General features: G+C 42.1%; 2 protein-coding genes across 3 annotated transcripts; one reads left to right on the forward strand and one right to left on the reverse strand.

The window, feature by feature from the left end:
- Window positions 1-5,586: 5,586 nt before the first annotated feature.
- On the forward strand, window positions 5,587-13,494 carry LOC110988663 (uncharacterized). Of its 2 annotated transcripts, none has more exons than XM_022252407.2 (5): window positions 5,587-5,766; window positions 6,258-6,592; window positions 10,786-10,948; window positions 11,547-11,664; window positions 12,144-13,494. In XM_022252407.2, exons 2-5 carry the CDS (start codon window positions 6,316-6,318, stop codon window positions 12,330-12,332), a joined length of 747 nt encoding a protein of 248 aa, XP_022108099.1. In that variant the 5' UTR covers window positions 5,587-5,766; window positions 6,258-6,315; the 3' UTR covers window positions 12,333-13,494. The 2 variants fall into 2 exon arrangements, with proteins under 2 accessions (XP_022108099.1, XP_022108097.1); XM_022252405.2 differs by having other exon boundaries at window positions 6,279-6,592.
- LOC110988667 (uncharacterized) lies at window positions 13,074-19,060 on the reverse strand. Its single transcript, XM_022252414.2, has 6 exons — window positions 18,722-19,060; window positions 17,982-18,279; window positions 16,750-16,949; window positions 15,901-15,987; window positions 14,689-14,808; window positions 13,074-13,826 (listed from the first exon to the last, which is right to left on the reverse strand). The coding sequence occupies exons 1-6, from the start codon at window positions 18,934-18,936 to the stop codon at window positions 13,688-13,690; spliced, it is 1,059 nt and encodes a 352-aa protein (XP_022108106.2). The 5' UTR covers window positions 18,937-19,060; the 3' UTR covers window positions 13,074-13,687.
- Window positions 19,061-19,068: the final 8 nt, after the last annotated feature.

Consider the following 19,068-nt stretch of genomic DNA (forward strand, 5'->3'; position numbering starts at 1 on the left):
TTACGAAGTAAAGTTATTGGTTTTATCTTTTTAGTATGAATACCAATATTCAATATCTCTGAAATGGCCGAGTGGTTAAGGTGTAGATTGTCGGATCGTTAGACAGTGGGTTCGAATACCGAGGGGACTTTTTATTTTCCCAAAGCTTTCTGTCAGTCAGTAGCTACAAGAGACGTTAAATTCACCCCGTCGAATACCATCAGTACCTTAGCCTACCGGGTAAGCTCTTCTGTTGGGACTGTCCGCGAAGTCCAGGTGAGCGCCTAAGTACAGGTTCGAGACGTATGGCCGACTCGGCGGCCAGGGCTTAGGGGCCTGTCTCGTTTCCTCCCTTGCATGGTCGCTCAAATCCTTTTTAGGGTTAAATGGATGGGCAGGGAGGAAGTGCGGTGGGCCGGGAACCCCGAGACCCCAGAAGAGTCCTATATGGAAGCCGGTAACTGCGATTCCTAGCGAGTTTCAGGAGTCCGTGCGCCTGAATGCTTGGTCAACACCGCATAACTTTTGGATTTTTCCCTCACCACATTTTTTTTTCATTTGGTGCAGAACAAGGTTTGAATACAGTCAGCTGTTGGATTGATGCTGATTTGTTTTGATCTTAATTTCCTATATTTTCGACAATGAAGCCAATGCCAACCGTGTTTATGTCCATTTCTTCTAAGTGATCTCAGTATGAAAGCTTTGAGGCGTATAGCGAATGTTTGTTATCAATGACTCAAGAGTGACAGATGCGGCGATGGCAAAGTCGGGCGGCACTTGCCTCCCTATTTTCTTGATTGAAATGCACTTTCATTTGTTATAACAATAAATTTAGTTAACTTTGAACTGCAGAATAATCTGATGTCTTAAAAAAGAAATTCTCATAAAAATCTGTCCCATATCTTCTTGGGTCACCCAAACGTTGCAACAAGTGCGTTGCAACTCATACTTGTTTTGGCGAATGGTTGATCCAACACTGGCCTATCAGGTCTGCCCAAAAAATACAAGCAGGAAAATTATAAAATCAACTCTAAAGACACGAACATTCCCTAGTTGCAGGAATTTCAACAACAGAAAATGACATCGAAAATGCAATGTCAAATCAGGCAAGCTTTTACCCCATACTCGCCGCAAAAGGTGCATAACCTATTCAGTTTCCCCTCACGTTACATTTAATTGTGATCTGACTTAATTAAACTTAATGTCATTTTAGTTAATCTGAGCATCATTGGCCGTACGTTTAATATCGGAATTCAAGTTACAAAAATGGCACAGCAAAACTTGAAGTCACCGTTACTTAGTCAAGTAATGTCCCCTTTCGAACTCAGAATACCGCCAACATGCACCTGTCATTGGCAAAAATTTCTAAAAATCAAATACAAGTACTGACCATTCCATATTTCCCTAGTTGCTGTGCATGAAAACGGCATGATGGACGTGCACCGTCTTTGGAGTGGTTTTGTGGTGGATCTGATCTGTGGTTTAGTTTTTCATATACTTTGCCCTGTGCAGAGAGCCTCTTCACAGTCCTTCTCAATAAACATGTAGTTGAAAAGTGTTTATTGTGCGGACTTTGTTTAATATGTGGACTTTAATACTTGCATTCTCTCATAAGTCACTTCTTTTGCCGTCCTATGTTACATTGAGGCTTTCTTCCCGGGATAGAATCACAGTTGTGTTCATGAATATGGGAATACTCATTGGAATGAAAACAAAAAGAAATAGCGAAAAAAAAGTTGAAAGTAGGTTAACTAAGACAGAAAGGTGCATCTTGAAGATTTACGTGAAAACAAATTGATCGTAGGTATTATATAAATAAAAAAATGCAAATTGAGATTGTCAAAGTGTAATTTCAGTGGATAATGAAGATGCAAGATGGGTTGTAGATTTTATAAATAATTTTTTATTTTTTTATACATTTTATTTATAAATCACATGATTACCTCATTTCATCGTACTGTCCTACGTCCTTTCCACGTTGCATACTTTTCTGCCTGAGCGCCGCTCCTTCCGTCGCCCATTGCGTTGCACCGTCGTGTCGTGCTGTCGCGTCGTGTGTGACTGTTTTTAAAAATGGCTGGTGATTACTATGGGCGGTCAAAAGGGCCAAATTAATTCTAACAAAAATAAACAATTATGAGTAAACAGCATTTTCTTATTAAAAAAGTAAATAATAAAACACAAAACTAACACCTAAATCCATTTACGAAATAAGCTATTAAAAAAAACTAAATAACAAAAATTAAAAGTAATATGTAACTGAAATTAATTTCAGCAAAAATAAACAAATACGAGCGAACAGCATTTTTCAAAATGTAAATAGTAGAAGAAATTATTTGAAAATAAATACCCAACATTTGAAAACAATGTGCCCCCAAAAAGTTCCTAAAATGACAACAGTAAATCAAAATACGAAATAATTGATACAAAAAAAACAAAAGAAAACAAATTGTCGAAACCAAAGATCGGGGTTCACTTCAATTTTTAGCAACGAAGCTAAACGCAAATCATTAGAAGAACTCTTAACCAGATTTCGTTCCATCGTATAATCCTTTTTTTTTCTGGTGCAATTAGTGTTGACCCTTGTGGCCGATTTTGACCCTTTTGGCCGCCCGGTTTTTTTTGACAAACAAACAAACTCAACGCCAATCTATAGACAAATTCTCAAACAAACTGACTTAGTTCCATCGTTGGGGGCGTCCTATGCCATGCGCAACCATGACATGTTGGCCGCGATAAGGTGATGTCCACGATCGCGCGATCTTGAAGCGGTCTATCGATCTTGTTGCTCAATATTAATGGGCAATAATTTGCCTTTTGCTTCTTGTTAATATTTATGGAGGATTGTTTCCAAACGGGGAAGTTAAGTTGGAGAATTCATGCAGTATCTACTGACAGTGCAATGGAATCGCGCGACGGCGTGGTGCAGATCGACCAAGAGAGCCGAACACAGACCAGTGCAGCATGCAGATACAGGCAGGCGCAGCGCAGGCGGCCGGGCGCGGGCCGTGCGATGTACAGGGAAGGGGCCTAATCATACATGTCGCCTCTACGTCTTAAGCTTGGTGGAGTAGAGGACGGCTGCCACCATGAATTTCAAGTTTTTTCCTGGACTGTTTTCCAAAGTTGCACCGAAACCCTCTGAAAACACCATGAAATAAAAACAAAGATGTCGGGGCCGTAAGTAAGGCTTCTGAAATGTTTTTCTCTCCTCCAACATCAAGTTGAAAAATCCCGGAAGCTGTATTCATTTTTAATTCCCCCCCCCCAAGAAAAAGCTGGATACGCCGCTGCCTGTTACAGCACCCACGACCTGCTCATGTGGAACAAGAGCAGCACCAGACAGTTTGGATGGGTGTGAGAGACATACGGAGGAAATTCATTGGACTGAATGCAATTGAAAAGATTTTATAAACTGGAGTAGACGAAGCAGTGAATGCTTTCATAATGGTTTCATAAACCATCCAGAAAAGGTTTTTAAGATTAAAACCGAATAAAAAAAAAGAACTCGCTACCGTGCACTGTCCAGAGTAGGCCGAGCAAAAGTGCACTATAGAGTACATTTGGCTCACAATGTTTAGTCGCTTTTTCTGAAACATAAAGATCAAAACCATTACTGGGACGTGTCACTCCACAATCTCTTGGCACTACCAGGGCCTGCAGATATTCAGTGGTTCTCCATACTCAGACTGGATGAACAAATGGTCAACTAATGGCGCCGTGGAAAACTTGGGTCCAGGCTACCCTGGCCACAGCACCCACACCCACTGTGCGTTCTACAGTTAGACCAGTTTGGGCCTTAGGCAGAATCGCCGAGTTCTTCTCTGTTGAGTTCTTCATAGGATTGAGGTTTTATTTTCCGTGTGTCACAACTTACAAACAATTATGTAATACAACAAATAAATGCAGGTGTTGACAGATGGGGGCGCCAAGGAGGGCCTATAATCTGATATAGAGCCTATCCTGTTTGTGATAAGTGGACTTTAACCAACCAATTAAAAACAGTAAAACAATCAATGTATTAAGATTAGAATTTAAATATTCATCAATAAACTGAACAAAGCCAAAAACTGAAGGAAGAGGTAAATGAAACACTGACCAAATTTGCAGTACAAGACTTTGAAAGTGACATGAATTGTTACTTCTTACATGAAACCAGGAATAAGTCGAATATTACACAGTGCGAAAGAAAGGCGTTGGGGACTGATTCGAGAGAAGAGGGTTCAGTGTCAATCTTTTTTTATGAATGATATGGTCCTTAATTGTGTGAATTTCCTCTGCTAATCTTGCGAAATGTAACTGAATATCTGCAGATTCCTCTCGAACAAGCATCTCACACTGCTGGGCTGGGTGACAATTTACTTTTAAATATCAATATTAGAATTCCTAGATGATAATTGATCACTTGCCTTCACACGATTGAATTTACTGTAACAGATTCTCATACTAATATTTTCATTCCCAAATATAAAACGATTGGAAATAGTAGAGGAACGAGGTATGTTCAATTTTCAAAACGTTAGAGTCAAAATGACTGTAAAGAGCCCCCCCCCCCGAGAAAATCCTGTAGGCTCAGCTTGTGAAAAATACTATAGCGATATCAGGATAAAATGTCGAGGGGCCGATTCCGCATTCCGCTCTTGCATTCATGGAGCAGCGTGACTTGAAGTCAGTGTTAAGATTGTGTGTCCCCCTTGCTTCCCCTCACTCCACAGTTGCGTTTGTATAATCCAATGTGGTTCAAGCACGGTTGGGGGATGTGGAGGAGGGAGTCAGAGATGTGATGGGTTCAAGTACAATTCTACAGCTCCAATTCCAATTTTCAAGAGGAGAGGGGCAAGAGTTCCCAATATTGAGCAGTTGCCACCCTGCCCCTTTGGTTGCATCACTCACATGGCTCTCTGAAGTCTTGTGATCGGACCATGTAAGACTTCAAAGCCACAGAAGTTGATATCTCAATAGCAAATGACTCATTTAAAACTGTTATACTCAGCCAAATTAATATAACTAAGGTGGAAACTTGCGGTAGCACGATGTAAGGATACAATCTCTTTTTTGAGTCTGTATGGTTCCGGAAAGAACCATGAGACCGTTCAGAACCATCAGACTCAAAAAAAGAGATCGTATCCTTGAATGGTGCTACCGCAAGCTTTCCACCTTAGTTGTCTGTCACCATTAATAGTTTGAAATCCCATCCAAGTTAATATAGCAAAAAAGCCTACATGGACATTGCACATTGTTTTACATGTAGGCAGTAAACAGTGTACAGTTACTTAAATCCTAAGATTCTTTTTGTCAGTTGCAAGCTTAACTTAGACCTTGCTATGAATTATGCTCGTCAAAACAAGGAAGTCAATGCAAAAATGTTCCTCGGACACGAGTATACTTTACTTCCCCCATCTGTTTGGCTTCCATGCCTGTTTATATGTTACCAAGTTCACACTTCATGTCCAACATTTGGGCCTGTAGTTTTCCCCTCTCGTTTCCCAACTAAGTGAACCCTGGATGGTCTATACTTGGCGCCAAGCCTGCTTTATTTTCTTCATCCTTTTGTTATTATTATTTATTTGCTCCACGGCAAACAAGCACCCTTTGCGACACTTCTGTATCCTTCACGCATGATGCTTTTTACACTGCTTAAGTCCTGTTTCTTGTTCGGAAACATGATAACATCGAGGTTTTAGATCCTGGTTATGGCCAATATAAGGAGGTGAAAACGTTCCGAGTACCAGTTCGCTTATGTGGAACCCTGGGCAGTAGTATTTTTCACTCTGGAGTGCATACTTGGTGAGTTTTATGATTTGTGCAGAATCAAGTGAACTTCACGCACACTATGGTTCAGAGACAGCAATTTACCCCTTTTTGTGATTTTAAAATAATTAATTTTGCAACAATAATTATTGCCTCTTGGTTTTTTTTACACGTCTTGGTCACTGGGCATTCTGTTTTCACAGATAAAACCTGTGCATTTTAATCGTGTAATCAGAATGTTTTGTGCGTGGTGAGGTGTGTTCGGGTGCAAATTAACAGCACATTATGCACAAAACAGTTTAATTGTGTAATTAGAATGTTATGCACGTTATTCTGCTCCTATTAAACATAATATACGTTAGCTGATGTAAACTATTCAAAATGCAAATACTTGTAACAGGTTCGTTTTGTGATTACTAGTCGAACACTAGCTATTGAAGCTTAGAAGTTATTTTTCGTTGTTCTTCGTCAGAAGTGAGGGACGTTTGAGGTTTAAAAGTTGAGCACAGTCTTTATCCTTCTCATAGGACACGTTTCTTAATCAACAGTCGGTGAAAGTCGAATTCTTCTGTGATATCCACCAAGATGGCCATGTACGGACTCCTTGGTGCCATACTAGCTGTCTTGATCGGGATGGCCTGGGCCCAGCACTGCTCGGAGCGGCCAGGGGGCTGCTGCCCCGGCCGTAATGATGCATGTACGGCTCCGGGGACGTCCTGTTTTTGCGACGATTACTGTCAGCAGGCTTCTGATTGCTGCTCCGATTTCCCCAGCGGCTGCACCAATCCAACCACGAGCTCTGCAACCACCACGGCTCAGCCAACTACCAGCTCTCCACCAACCACAGCTTTGCCAACTACGGGTTAGTGATTCATTTAAAATTTCACAGGATTATATTCAGATACGTTGTAGAGGCTGTTTCACTCTATTTCTTTTTAATTAATTCATTCATTTATTATGTGTATTTCATCCTGTCGGTTTATCGTTTAGATGATCGAAACGTCCTTCACGCCAAATATGCCGATTACACTAGGTCCAGCCATTCTGTTCATTGTCAGCTCTGTAGGTGGATAAATTGTGTCTGCAACAAGCCTTAAATACGCCTTATGGGGCTTGATTTTTTTTTTTTTTTTGGATCAAGTTATAAACTGATTGATTATTAATGTGAGTAATAAGAGTTTAAAGAGGATCTGGCACAAAAATAAATGGATACAGTGATAGAAATCAAGAAAGACCTGTTGTTTGACAGTATCAAGTTGGACAGGATGTAAACTCCGAGCTCAAAAGAGAGGAAGCGGTAACATATATACCCAGGATGTAAACACTAACACAAGTAAACAAGTAAACTGTAACATGAGCACAGCAGTGCACAAAACAAAGAATGTTCTATTATACGTCATAATCAGGCAATTTAACTACAGTTTTTTGACAGAATCAGTGAACTCCACTGCTCGATAAAGAGGAATTTGTTTGTAACATGAGCACGTTGAACGGACTGCGGATGAAAACTTCTATACATGCTTATAAGATGAACAGGACAGTATATGAAAACAGGAATTTTTGTGTTCTACAAAACTGTCAATGCATCAAACTATTTGCCTTGCATTGGACGAAATTCAAAGGAATGTACACTTTTGAGGCTTCTTCTTGAGATTACCTCACAGATTTACTCCTGAATATGGAAATACTCATTAGCAATGAAACAAAAGTTGAATATGAGGTTAACTGAGGCACAAAGGTGCCCTTTGGAGGTCTGTCATCACAAAAAATTGATTGCATGCAGCTACCCTTTAAATGATCTTTAACAATTATAAGTTCATAATAAGTCCTATGAAATTAGTATCGTACTTTGATTGTTTGGGAAACCTTTATACCGAATTGCTAATATGCAGTAATGGTGTTAAGATGCAATTACTTCCGTAACATTACGCCATGCGCTTATTGATTGCTGTTCTACTCAAGATATTTCCGCAACATCTGTCGAGAAGTGAACTAAGTTTCATACTTTACAATACTAACCACTACAAATAAACTCTCCGCGAGTATTAGAAAGACCAAGTACTTCCCTGTATATTTCGAGACAACCGTTAGATTGTATATTGCATGCATCTCCTTTGGTTAATATTATGTCGCATTTATAAATACTTTAGACAGTTTTGCGCACTCTGGGGACTGCACAGTCAAGAATTACCCGCAGCGTAGCTTGGTATAATGATAAAACAAGGCTGCAAATGGGAGAATGGCCCACTGCCTATCTTCAGGAAGAGAGAAAAATAGAGAGTAAACCCTATATGCCGTAGGGTCCCTAAGGCGGTTGGCTGACACATCCTGTCACCTTCCGGCAACTTCTGAAGCCAAGCTGATGCCACATGTACTGTTATGCTTTCTTTGGACCACATTAGTGAGGCCAAGAGGGGGTCTTGACGTCTGGGCTGCCCAGGACCTCCATACACAGAACTTCTAGTCCTTTGTTGACGGTGGCACCGTTCAGGGCATGTAAAGAGAGCACGAAGAAGGCATTCGGCCAGAGCATCAGACAAATCGCCCCACTTAATCTAAGACTAATAATGTCATCGCTGACTGAAACAAGTAGATGAAGCGGCGGGCTGGATAGATTTCCGAGACCTGTATTCCACAGGTGACGTTGTGTCTGACACAGCCCTTGTCCTGTCTGTTATAGGAGTTGTCCCCCTCCCCCCTAAAAGGAGAAGTTCGACAAAGCTATAGATTCCTTGGCAAATGGCACGTCACCAGGAAAGGACAACATCCCTTCCAAAGAGATCTATTATGGGAAGCCAGTGGTCCTCAGCCACCCCATAGGCTACTCTGTCAATGCATGAAAAGGGATCAGTACCCCTACGCATGCGTTACGTCAACATAACTACGCTGATGTTTAAGAACACTGGAGAACGCAATAACTGTAACAACTACTCCACGGCATATCCCTGCTTAGCATCATCAGCAAGGTATTCGCAATTTTTCAAGAAGCTGCGGGCACTGTCTGAGTTGGTGCACCCCAAGTCCCAGGGCAGTAAGATATACCATTGACACGATCTCACTCAGACAGCAGCAGGAAAAAATGCTATGGGCATAGGCAGCTCCTCTACTTCGCCTTCGTGGATCTGTAGTAAGATTTTGACCAGAGGCCAATTTGATAGAGCTGCTTAAGCACAAAATTTGCTTCAGCACAAAAAACCTTGCTTAAAAAACAAGGTTTACCAGCTCAAAATCTATGTAATTGTCATGCTAGCCAAAAGACAGGTGAATACCAGTCCAAAATAACATACATTACATGGAGTTTGGGCTGGTAACATGATTTATCTATCACGGTTTTTTTCACGCTTTAGCAAATTTGTACTTAAGCAGCTCTATGAAATTGCCCCCAGCTGGTCAGTAGGAGGAACCTCTCCAGACTGCTGGAGATTGGATGCCTACTCAAGCTGCTGAAGCTTATCGCCTCCTTTCACGTGGACATGCAGGGAACAGTGCAATTTGATGGATCGTCTTCTAACCCATTTCGAATTATTTACAGTGGTATATATGAAGCTGGGCTGTGTCCTCGCCCTAGCACTTTTTGAGATCTTCTGTTCCCACATGTAGTGTCGCAAGCCTTCAAGTTACCTGAAGACAGACTATAACTATACCCTATAGGCCTGACGGCAAACTTTTAAACCTCGCTACTGTAGAGGAGAGTACTCGGCAAGCAGGCTTTGTTTACTGAGACGATGGTGGTTGTGGTGGGCTTGCCCTTCTCTCTTGGACAGTCTGGCCTTGGCGGCAGTGGCTTTCTCAATCCTCTTGTTTAGGTCTGGGTGAAAGGGCTGGTTTCTAGGCACAGTTGATCCCAGGTACGTAAACTCCTCGACCGCTTTCAGTCGCCAAGTGATATACTGGCAGCTTCACTTGCACCCTTGCAAATGATCTATGTCTTCTGCAGGCTTATATGGTGAGACCAAAGTCGCTATAAAGCCTCCAGACACCAGTCGGGTGTGAAACATCAACGTAGAGGATCATGCAGATCCGGATCCGACCAACTTTGGTATTTGCTCTCAAAGGAGTGAGAGCTGGACCACCCGCTCATGTCAATAGCACTGCCTCAACAGCTTTCTCATCCACTGCCTGTACCGAATCCTGGGCATCCCAAAGAGGGACAATCAAAGAGGGACTGTGTGCCTAACCAAGGCAGCCTGGAACAGGCCCAGATGCTAAGCATGTTCGCCCTCCATAAACAGCGCGCACCAGCGCGGTGAAGCGCGGTGGATGGTGTTTGGCCGCGCAGTAAATGTTTTTTGGCAGCGGGGTAAATGTTGTTCTTAGCATGAAATTTCTATTTTAGGTCCAGGCATTTTTTTAGTTTTGATAAATTTATTGTGCAAATGAATTTTTCCAACCTTTTCTGAGGTAGTTATTGAAGAGGTAAACGGTTCGAATAAAAACTGTATGTTTTTGCATGTTTTTGCATGTCATTTTTTCTTATCCAAGGGTTACAGAAGAGGTCGTCTTTCAGGCTTCATTAAAATGAACGTCGCGACCTCTTAATATCATTCAAAAAAGCATGAAAATTGGAGCCTAGCACGATATCAGATGGGCTACAGGAGGAGAATTTCTTCGTGCTTATAAGCTTCACCTTTCTGCCACACAACACTTACCACCCTGCGTTACGTGGCCTTAGTACACCATGGGAGAGACCGTACACAGCTGGCGCAACAGCATACTTTATAGCGTTTGATGGATTCAGTAGGTCCCTAAAGCGCTATTAACCCCTTTCGCAAAATGTTCTCCAAATGATATACAATCGTCTGCGCCAACGGACTTGAAAGTATTCAAATAGATCAGAATGAATGACTGAGCACAGTTGTAGATTTTTAGCTGGCTTTTGTGACCGTCTTGGTGTCGAGTTGTTGGTACTGTTCCAGTGGTAACGGTGTACATTATAGCACCTCCACAAAATCTCACTTCATTTTGATGAAGATTGATATTCTTCTGCGATGGGTACGATATAAAAGGAATCGGTTAATGACATTCGTCGTTTCATTTGTTGATTTTTTTATACAGCATCGGGCATTTGCGGTTCGACTGTCCAATCACTGGCCTGTCAGGTCCAGAGCGACAGCCGTATTACTCTGCTAAATGTCAACCCCTCCGGGGTCAATGATGGAGCAGATGCCAAATCCAACATCAAGGACACGTGCGATGGTGGAGAAGCGAGGAGGTCAAGGTAATCCAATCATCACAGTAAAGAGTCTGACTTGCTAAAGGAGGGAACTGGAAAGCTCTGCCCCCCCTCGTCAACAATGTGCAAATGAAATCGTCCTGAAATCCAATCAGCCTGGCAAAACTGGAACTAATGGTAACACCAGCGACACTACCCCCATAAGTCCTTGTTCCCTCGAGTTCCTTGCCTCGCCCGCCATTGAAAATTTGGTGAAGGCGCAACGATGGAACATTTTGCGTTGTTTGAATCCATTATTGACAAAGCCATCCATAGAGTGTCCCTCTAAATGGAAAATTCCCTCCCCAAACACCCTGCCCTGAAAATTGGGCCTCAGTTACAGCCACGCAAGTTGTGACGGGTAACCTTTTCGATTCCACCGTTCGAAACCGAATGAAATCGAATATTTCATATGTATCGATTGTAACCCCTATACATCTATTCATTTAAGAAAGGTCGAGAAACATGTTACTTTCTCATGTTACATGTAACGGTAGACTTTGTGGCTGGATAAATCTTGCTTACAGAGCTGACCCGACCTAAAATGACCTGAGCTGGCCTGATATTACTTCAATTTAGTGAACGGTTACCTTACCATATCCAGCTATTGTTGCACGTTGAGCGGTGGCAAGACGGGATGCTCGCCAGGAGGTTCGATCTGTCTGAGTGAAGACGTGTTGCAGTACCTACTTGAGCTGGCGAACTCGGGCGCCAGCTTTCAGGTTGGATAATCGTTCCGTCTGGATTCCCATTCAGTCATTGGGGTGGTATACAGTGAACCAATTACGATAAAAAAATCACGCTCATCGGTTCAAAATTTATTAAAATGATACAAAATTGAAAGGCACGTTCAAGACTTAAGGGGAATCAACTGGGCTAAAGTTGAATTTACTCCAAAATTCCAGGTCTAGGCCTACATGAAGTTTGAAACCGTCCTGGTGATTTTTTCCCTTATTTTCAGAGACATGAGGAAAGTTTCAGAGAACTCAAAACTCGCAACCATATACTGTTAAAATAAATGATAAATAAAATGAATGTACGCGAAGGCGACGCCAGTCCCAAGAAAAAGAAACTATTAAAACGTTTTGAGACATTTATTGGATAGCTTTATGCAGTCGTGTAGGCTATTATTACAGTCCCATGTAAGTCCTGTCCAGCAAATGTCTGAAAGCACATTCTAAACGTTTCTTTTCTATATCAGGTCAATTCCATTGCTGGTGCGTGTCACTCCAACACGTCTTACCACTATCAGGGTACCGCGGTGGACCTGCAGGTATTTGACGAGTCCTCGCACGTTGCCTGGATGAACAGGTGCGCATCCATGGGAGCCGTGGAGAACAAGGGTCCAGGCGACCGTGGCCATAGCACCCACACCCACTGCGCCTTCTAAACTTAGGTTACCAGTTTTTGGCATCCTGCGTAGTTGCCAAAGTACCAGCGATTCAGTCCTTTTTGCCTGTTGGACGATTGGCTTAACTGCAACAATAAAGTTCCAGCACTCGTTCACGTATTCGAGTTTGCCGTAGTGTTCTTTCGAATTCGTAACTTGGCTAAGCCTCAGTTTCACGATCACTGTCCTGTAGCTGGGGCGTAACACATAGCGTATTGATAGTTGTTGCTTCATTAACATGAGAGTGGTGAACTCGTTCATAGGTAATAGCCGCAGCTTTCGACAGACGTTGTGTGCTAGCAATGATAGGCCTAGATACGAACGATTTAAGATCTTTATAATTACAGGTTTTTTTAGAGGCCTTGATCTAGCTCTGCTCGAGTTTCGGTCACTTTAATTTTATGTGGTAGCATTTTCCGTTAGCGAAAGAAAACCTGCATTCCCAAAATACATGTAATGTGTTAGGAGGCTTTTATTTTTTTATTTATTTTTTTTACAACATTTATCTGTACTGTTTACTTGTTTTGACGACCTTTTTTTCCTTCGTAACGGTCCTTCACTTGCGAATGCTGACATCATAACCCAGAAAATAACGTCTGGAAACCATATACGTGTATTTTTTTCTTTGAGGCATTGCATATACATGCAGTTTAACCAGTCAATGAGACTGAATCGCTCGTACGATATCACTCAACCGATCTTTCTCTATGTATCTCTTTAAGTAGTTTTCCAGAAAACGTGTCAATTATTTCATTTGTTTTTATTTATCGTCGTATTTTTGGACTCTTGCCAGTGATGTGTTGAAGAATAGTAATGGCACCTCTCTTTTCATCAGTACAAAAGTGACTATATTTCCAGGTAAAGTTCATCAAGTGGTGATTATACGTAATGGAAGAGACATTGGTTATACCCAGTCATAAATCACAGTGTAATTTTACTGTTATAGTCTGCTATGTTCTTTATGAAACGTATCATGGTCGAGAGAACCACCGTGCGATGAATTACAGCGATATTAGAATGGATCATAATCGGTACATTGTTTGTGGTAAAGCTTTATTACTCAGAATTAACCGCGTCAGTTTGCTTGCGTGTCGTTATACGTCTGATTAGCTCCTTTTACTCAAGCCCTATTAAAGCGAAAGAAGGTTAATTGCCCAAAAGATACCAATTTTGATTCGTGTTATTCTGCTTATGAGAGCTGTCTTCCTGCTTATATGCCGCCCGCCATATGCCGTGCGTCGGATCTTCTTAATTAGGTCTGCGTGAGGATTTTTTTGTTTCTCACTTTTTCAAAGAATATTTTGGTTTCCATCTTTTTAAAGTCTTTTCCTCGAATTCCGATAAGATGTGGTCGTCTACCATTTGTGCTCGATTTCCTCCGCCCGACTCTCCACCTTGTTGTACGGGTTGTACGGATAGGTCAGCGTGACTGTCCTCGACAGCGGTCCCTTGTGCGCGAATTCCTTGACGGCGTATTCTCTGGTGGGAAAGGTCCTGTAAATTTAAACACAGCCATGTTTGATTCTACAAAATTTGGAGGCACAAGGAAAAGACCCCTCATGTCATATCATAAGCTGCATTTACTTCTTCCATTATTTGATGCCGAAGACATTGCACCATGGTAATAGCTATCACATACTTATTAACAACCATCCCATCTCTCTTTAAGTGGAGAGCACGTTACTGTTACTTCAGGCTTAAGAGCATGGGTGTAAATCCCGGAGGATCGGGGTATATACTCCCCACATACACTTTTTGAGGTGGGGGATATTGAATCATCCTCCCACACAGTTTTTTGTGATGGGCAAAAAAAATTGGATTATCAAGAATTTTTCAGGACTTCTAAATATTCAAACGCATTCAGCATTCACTAAAAAAGCCACAGATATGCAATTTTGAATACACATTACAGATGTACAAGAATATCATGAACATCGACCTCTTGTGAAATTTTCACGTCATCCCCCGCCCCCATTTTTTTCGGCTTTCCGGCACAAAGTTACGCCACTACTCATGAGCACAGCCACCGCACTCTAACGCTGGACATTTTGTTGGGTACCAGGTGAATCGCTATAACTACCCAACCGAGTTGATTCTTTTATGGGCAATCTCATCTCATTTACCCAACGGTTGTAGGAAATGTTATTTCTGCTATTATATTTTATCCCGTGCCGTGTTCTTTTTTGCCCAACAGTTGATAAGCGATTCACTTAGTACCCCCGCTGGGCAAACATTGCCCGGCGTTTTAACATTATCGGTACAGGGCAAGAAAACTCGACGTCTCCCTAACGAAAAACTTGCATCTTATAAGCATGTATTACTTGTATATCATTATATTTGAGGTTGCATGTCTAACCTGTAGCTGGATTTCATGGTTGACATGGTGCGCTGATCGGGAAAGATACTAGCTGTCTCCATGGAAACCCTTAAGGGTGATCTCGGAACGTAACCGGCATAACCAGGGCATTTCCGTACGCTGTGAAGATGTATTTACACAGCAAAATGGTTTCGTCATAAACATTTGACAGTAATTACGCTCAGTCAGTAAAATCTCCGTAGGTGTGTCCGTAAGAGAGACTTTTATTATTATTACTATTATTATCATACCACACTTATATAGCGCCCTAATCCAAAAAGGCTTTAAGGCGCTTCACAATATAAAACAATAAAAATAGCACTATATTAATATGTTAAGAATACAATTAAAATAATACATAAAAAATACAAAAATACATGCAAAACTGTGGTGCCAAAAACAACACTTCCCAGTGCCACCAGAAGACCAAACCCGGGGCCAAAATGTGTCGCCCCAACACCGCCGCGCTGGCGTCGCTCCCAGCACCCGCAGGTGCTAAAAGCAACATTCAGCGGCGCCGGAGCAACACCTAACAACGGCAAGGGTGTTAGCATGGTCGTCGGATTACCCTGCAATGACTTCAAAGGGCCGACACCGGTAGACATTTTTACTTTTGTTTTTTTTTTTGACTCAACATTGATTTCCATATTGCAATGTATATATCAAATTATACACAAGGTCAATAAATGAAAAATCTTTTACTATAAGAGTGAAAATTTAATAAAACCATAGGACATTGAAATAAAAGGGGGCAAATACGGTAGCATATTCAGAAGACAAAGTCTTATTACAAAAATACAAATGGCATTTGCATGCCATTTGTTTTTATACCCGCGGGGCAACTGGGCATGAAAGTTCTAGCGAGGCGGGTTCTGTAAATCATTGGTCGATTATTCTTAATACCCAGGATGCCTGATGGGGAAACCGGTGAATAGTCACGAATGGTTTAGGTCGTTCGAAACAGTCGCACAGTATTCCCAGTGTCACGTCCCTTACACTTACCGGTAACGCCGAATGATTAAGGAGAGGGGAACAAGTCAGCAGTCTCTCCTATTTTGATATAGCTCCACTGTTCAAAGTATACTCACGGTCAGTCTCTTTAACGCACACATCTTAATATTATTTTAGTATTGGGTACTTTGGCCTATTATTCTAGGCACATTAACAAAGTGATGCACTTTCAAGAAATCGAATGGCAAATTTTGAACTTACAACATGCTGGGAACTTTTTCCTCCCTGACCAACTGCAGGATCTTATCATCTAAGGCAATGTCCTCTTTCTTCTTGGAAGCCGATTGCCTGAAAAGAATGAGACCAAATTACAAACTTGTGCTGGATTGTAAGGAGTAGAATTCAACTACCGATAGCCACAAGTTTTACTGTGTGAAAACAGATCAATAACAGGCAGATTTGCCTCAAACACTTTCCCCAGAATAGTTAAACATAAACCGGGGACGGTACGATTTTGTGCGAGCCTCTTTTTGGCCGTGTTTCAGTACCGCTTTTCGGTCGAAGCTATGTAAGGTGATTCCCGTCTGCAGTTACTCCAGGAAGTTTGTCCAGACGGCCGTAGTCGTTGTTGCACTTATGTGGGGATGAAAAAGGGCGGCATTTCAAGAATGTTTTTGCGTGGATACGTTGGCGAAGGGGGGGGGGCAAATTGTAAAAAAAAATTGTTTGTGAAATGTAAAGAGAAATTTATCAGTTTCATTTTCCTTTATACGGTGCGTATAAATTCCTAAAATTTAGGTTTAGTCCCCAAAACACCAACTGTGGGAGGAGATGAAAGAAAATTTCTAGTACTACAGGAGGGAAGGAAAATCCTTGGATAATATTCCTAGTAAACCCCATCATGACGAGCAGGGTGGGATTCAAACCACAAAATTCCCCATTCCTGTCACTCGAATCACAACGTATTCCATAAGGATGTATTAGGGAGTCGGTCAATAAAGTAGTGTGAATCAACTTTCATTGCTCAGCGGTCTACTTACCACAGTAGTACTTGACAACATAATCAAAAATCATTATAACATTTGATACATTCAAAGATTCAAAGCTCACTTGGCATTTTCCGTTGTTGCCTTGACTGCTCCACCGCCAATTAGCCGACTAGTGACATTGCATCCAACATGGGGACGCTCTTGCACGCGGTCCCACACAGGTGCAACTCGTTGCCAAGGCAACTGACGGGAGTCGTATCTCATTGGACGATACGATAAGAAATCAGACCGGGGCTCCATGGTGGTTAGAGGTGGTTTGAGCTTTTGGAGAGAATGCACAAAGGAAAAATCATCAGGAAAAAAAGTTGGGAGAGGAAATAATTTTCCCTAGCAACCGGGGCTCCTTTGATCAGGACTGCACTTCGCTGGTTCACAAACGACCATGAAAATAATGCACACGTTGTAAGTCGCGTGGCTATCAGCAAAACGAATGTTCCCGAACAACAGAGCTCTTTCCAACCGATGAGGAGGTGCTCCTGCTCAAGGCAGTTTGTGTGTATTACTTCTGCTGTACACAAACGCGATGACCTATAAACAGGCACCTCGTGCTAAATAATAGAGTGGATGTAATCTTCATCTCAATCTAAACTGTTTCTTTTTCTAAATGAACAGTATTTTAAGCCAGTTTGAATTTGGAAATCTAGCAAACGACCTCAAACAGGCTTATCTGTACTGTCAAATCAATGTCGATTACGATTAAAAATCAAACTTAGATAACGCCGTTGCTTCGTAGCAGTGTAAAAATAACCTAGGCCTATTTGATAAAGTGGGTGGGGGGGATAGGCCTCTCAGCCTAACGATTTCATCAAATTCCAATTCGGCTAATTCAAATTGTATGTTCGTTTAGAATTAAATACTGAGTCTGATGACCAGACTTGATCCGAGAAGAGACAGAAGCAGCAGCGAAGGGTAGCTGGGTAGGCGAGTACGTCGCTGATAGACAACGGGTTTAATTATCAGGGGCGTAATGGTGTCCCCCCCGGAAGTCACCGCCTCCCCAATCGCCTCAACAGGAAATTTGGCAAAAAGAGAAAATATACGGCTTACACCAAGGGGGATGGTTGATAATAGACAACAGAACACCAATACGATGTCGCAAAAAGATCCCATATCGAGAATTCTTATGTCTTCATACTCCATTTGTTTGTTAATTTTACAGAACAACTATTTTGTGTTAGCACTTGGCAAACAAGTCCAGGCCAAGGACTTACAGAGAAGCAAGTTCAAACAACCTGCTTGGACCTTAATCTAAGTTCCCTAAATTACTTCTATAGGGTATCATGCTGGTCTTACTTCGGGGACCCGTAAGCACCCTTCCTTTGCCGCTTCCTTGCTTGACGTCTTCCAGTGGTAGGATCGGCACAGTTCCTCCACCCAGCCTTCCTCAATCTTCTCTGGGTAGCCGTCTGTGCACCGAGGTACTACGGGAGGCAGAGGCTCAGCAAGCCTCTGAAGAGGGTCGTCAGGTTCGTGGTAGTCGGCTTTGGGCTGGCGGTCCGCTTTTTGACGCGGTTTGGGCTTTTCTGGTGGTGGGTTGATGACTTTTTTCTGGGGCGGCGGATCTCGGACGATTGGTTTATCGATAAATGACCTAAAAAGTATATTTATTCGGAAGTAAAATCCCCTTAGGGCAACTGATAAGGGAATCAAAAACTGAAAGAATGAATAAGGACCTCGATCCTGATATAGGGGTGATTGATATTTACAATCATACACCAAACATATTTCTTTTGGAGGTCGATAATTTTTAACGACGAAAAGATTGATTTCTAGATTAAAAAATGTCGATGTGACGACACAACCGGGGGGGTGTACACGCCGTCATCCCAGAGATCTACGCCGGTATCTAGGGTTATATGTTTTAGACTACGTGAACTTTTTTGTTTATGAGTGTGGATAAATTATTGTTGCTTTGCATAGGCTTTGGTGATGTTTCGAAAATAGATTTAAAGAATACCTGTACGACTGGGTTCCTGAAAACTGACAAAATAAAGTTCGGGATGGTCAGGCTTAATTAAATCGTGGCGGCTCACTTGATATCCGGCAGCAGCACCTGCCCCGTTCCTTTCTCCCATCCACGACTGGGACCCGCTGGTGAGATGGGGAATTCTCGCGGTGCTAACTTGGGTTTGTCCCGCAGCTGGATGGCAGGAAGCTGGTGGAACTTGATTGGAGGAAGGATGCAAGTATGAGGCGGGTAGCTGATACGGTAGGTTGTGGAAGCATGGGTGTTGAAGACGTCTTCCATCCTTGTCGTCTAAGTGTCGCCAGTCATTTTTGTCGGACTCGCCGGCGTTAGCCAAAGCTGAATTGTGCAAGGATTAGGATATTTTGAAAACCACCTGCTTTTTACCGTATATAAAATAGGTTGCGACAAAAC

This window comes from Acanthaster planci, linkage group LG06 (genome assembly GCF_054643075.1).
Source record: "Acanthaster planci isolate LZ-2023a linkage group LG06, COTS_SCS, whole genome shotgun sequence".
NCBI lineage: Eukaryota > Metazoa > Echinodermata > Asteroidea > Valvatida > Acanthasteridae > Acanthaster > Acanthaster planci.

What these genes read in the sequence shown, in the direction of transcription:
- LOC110988663 (XM_022252407.2), top strand. Translation starts at nt 6,316, where the DNA reads ATGGCCATGTACGGACTCCTTGGTGCCATACTAGCTGTCTTGATCGGG. An exon ending in CACAGCTTTGCCAACTACGG is followed by an intron (nt 6,593 to 10,785) that starts GTTAGTGATTCA and finishes TTTTTTATACAG; the next exon opens with CATCGGGCATTTGCGGTTCG. An exon ending in ACTCGGGCGCCAGCTTTCAG is followed by an intron (nt 11,665 to 12,143) that starts GTTGGATAATCG and finishes TTTCTATATCAG; the next exon opens with GTCAATTCCATTGCTGGTGC.
- LOC110988667 (XM_022252414.2), bottom strand. Translation starts at nt 18,936, where the DNA reads ATGGAAGACGTCTTCAACACCCATGCTTCCACAACCTACCGTATCAGC. An exon ending in GTGCTGCTGCCGGATATCAA is followed by an intron (nt 18,280 to 18,721) that starts GTGAGCCGCCAC and finishes TATACTTTTTAG; the next exon opens with GTCATTTATCGATAAACCAA. An exon ending in GCAACAACGGAAAATGCCAA is followed by an intron (nt 15,988 to 16,749) that starts GTGAGCTTTGAA and finishes CATTCTTTTCAG; the next exon opens with GCAATCGGCTTCCAAGAAGA.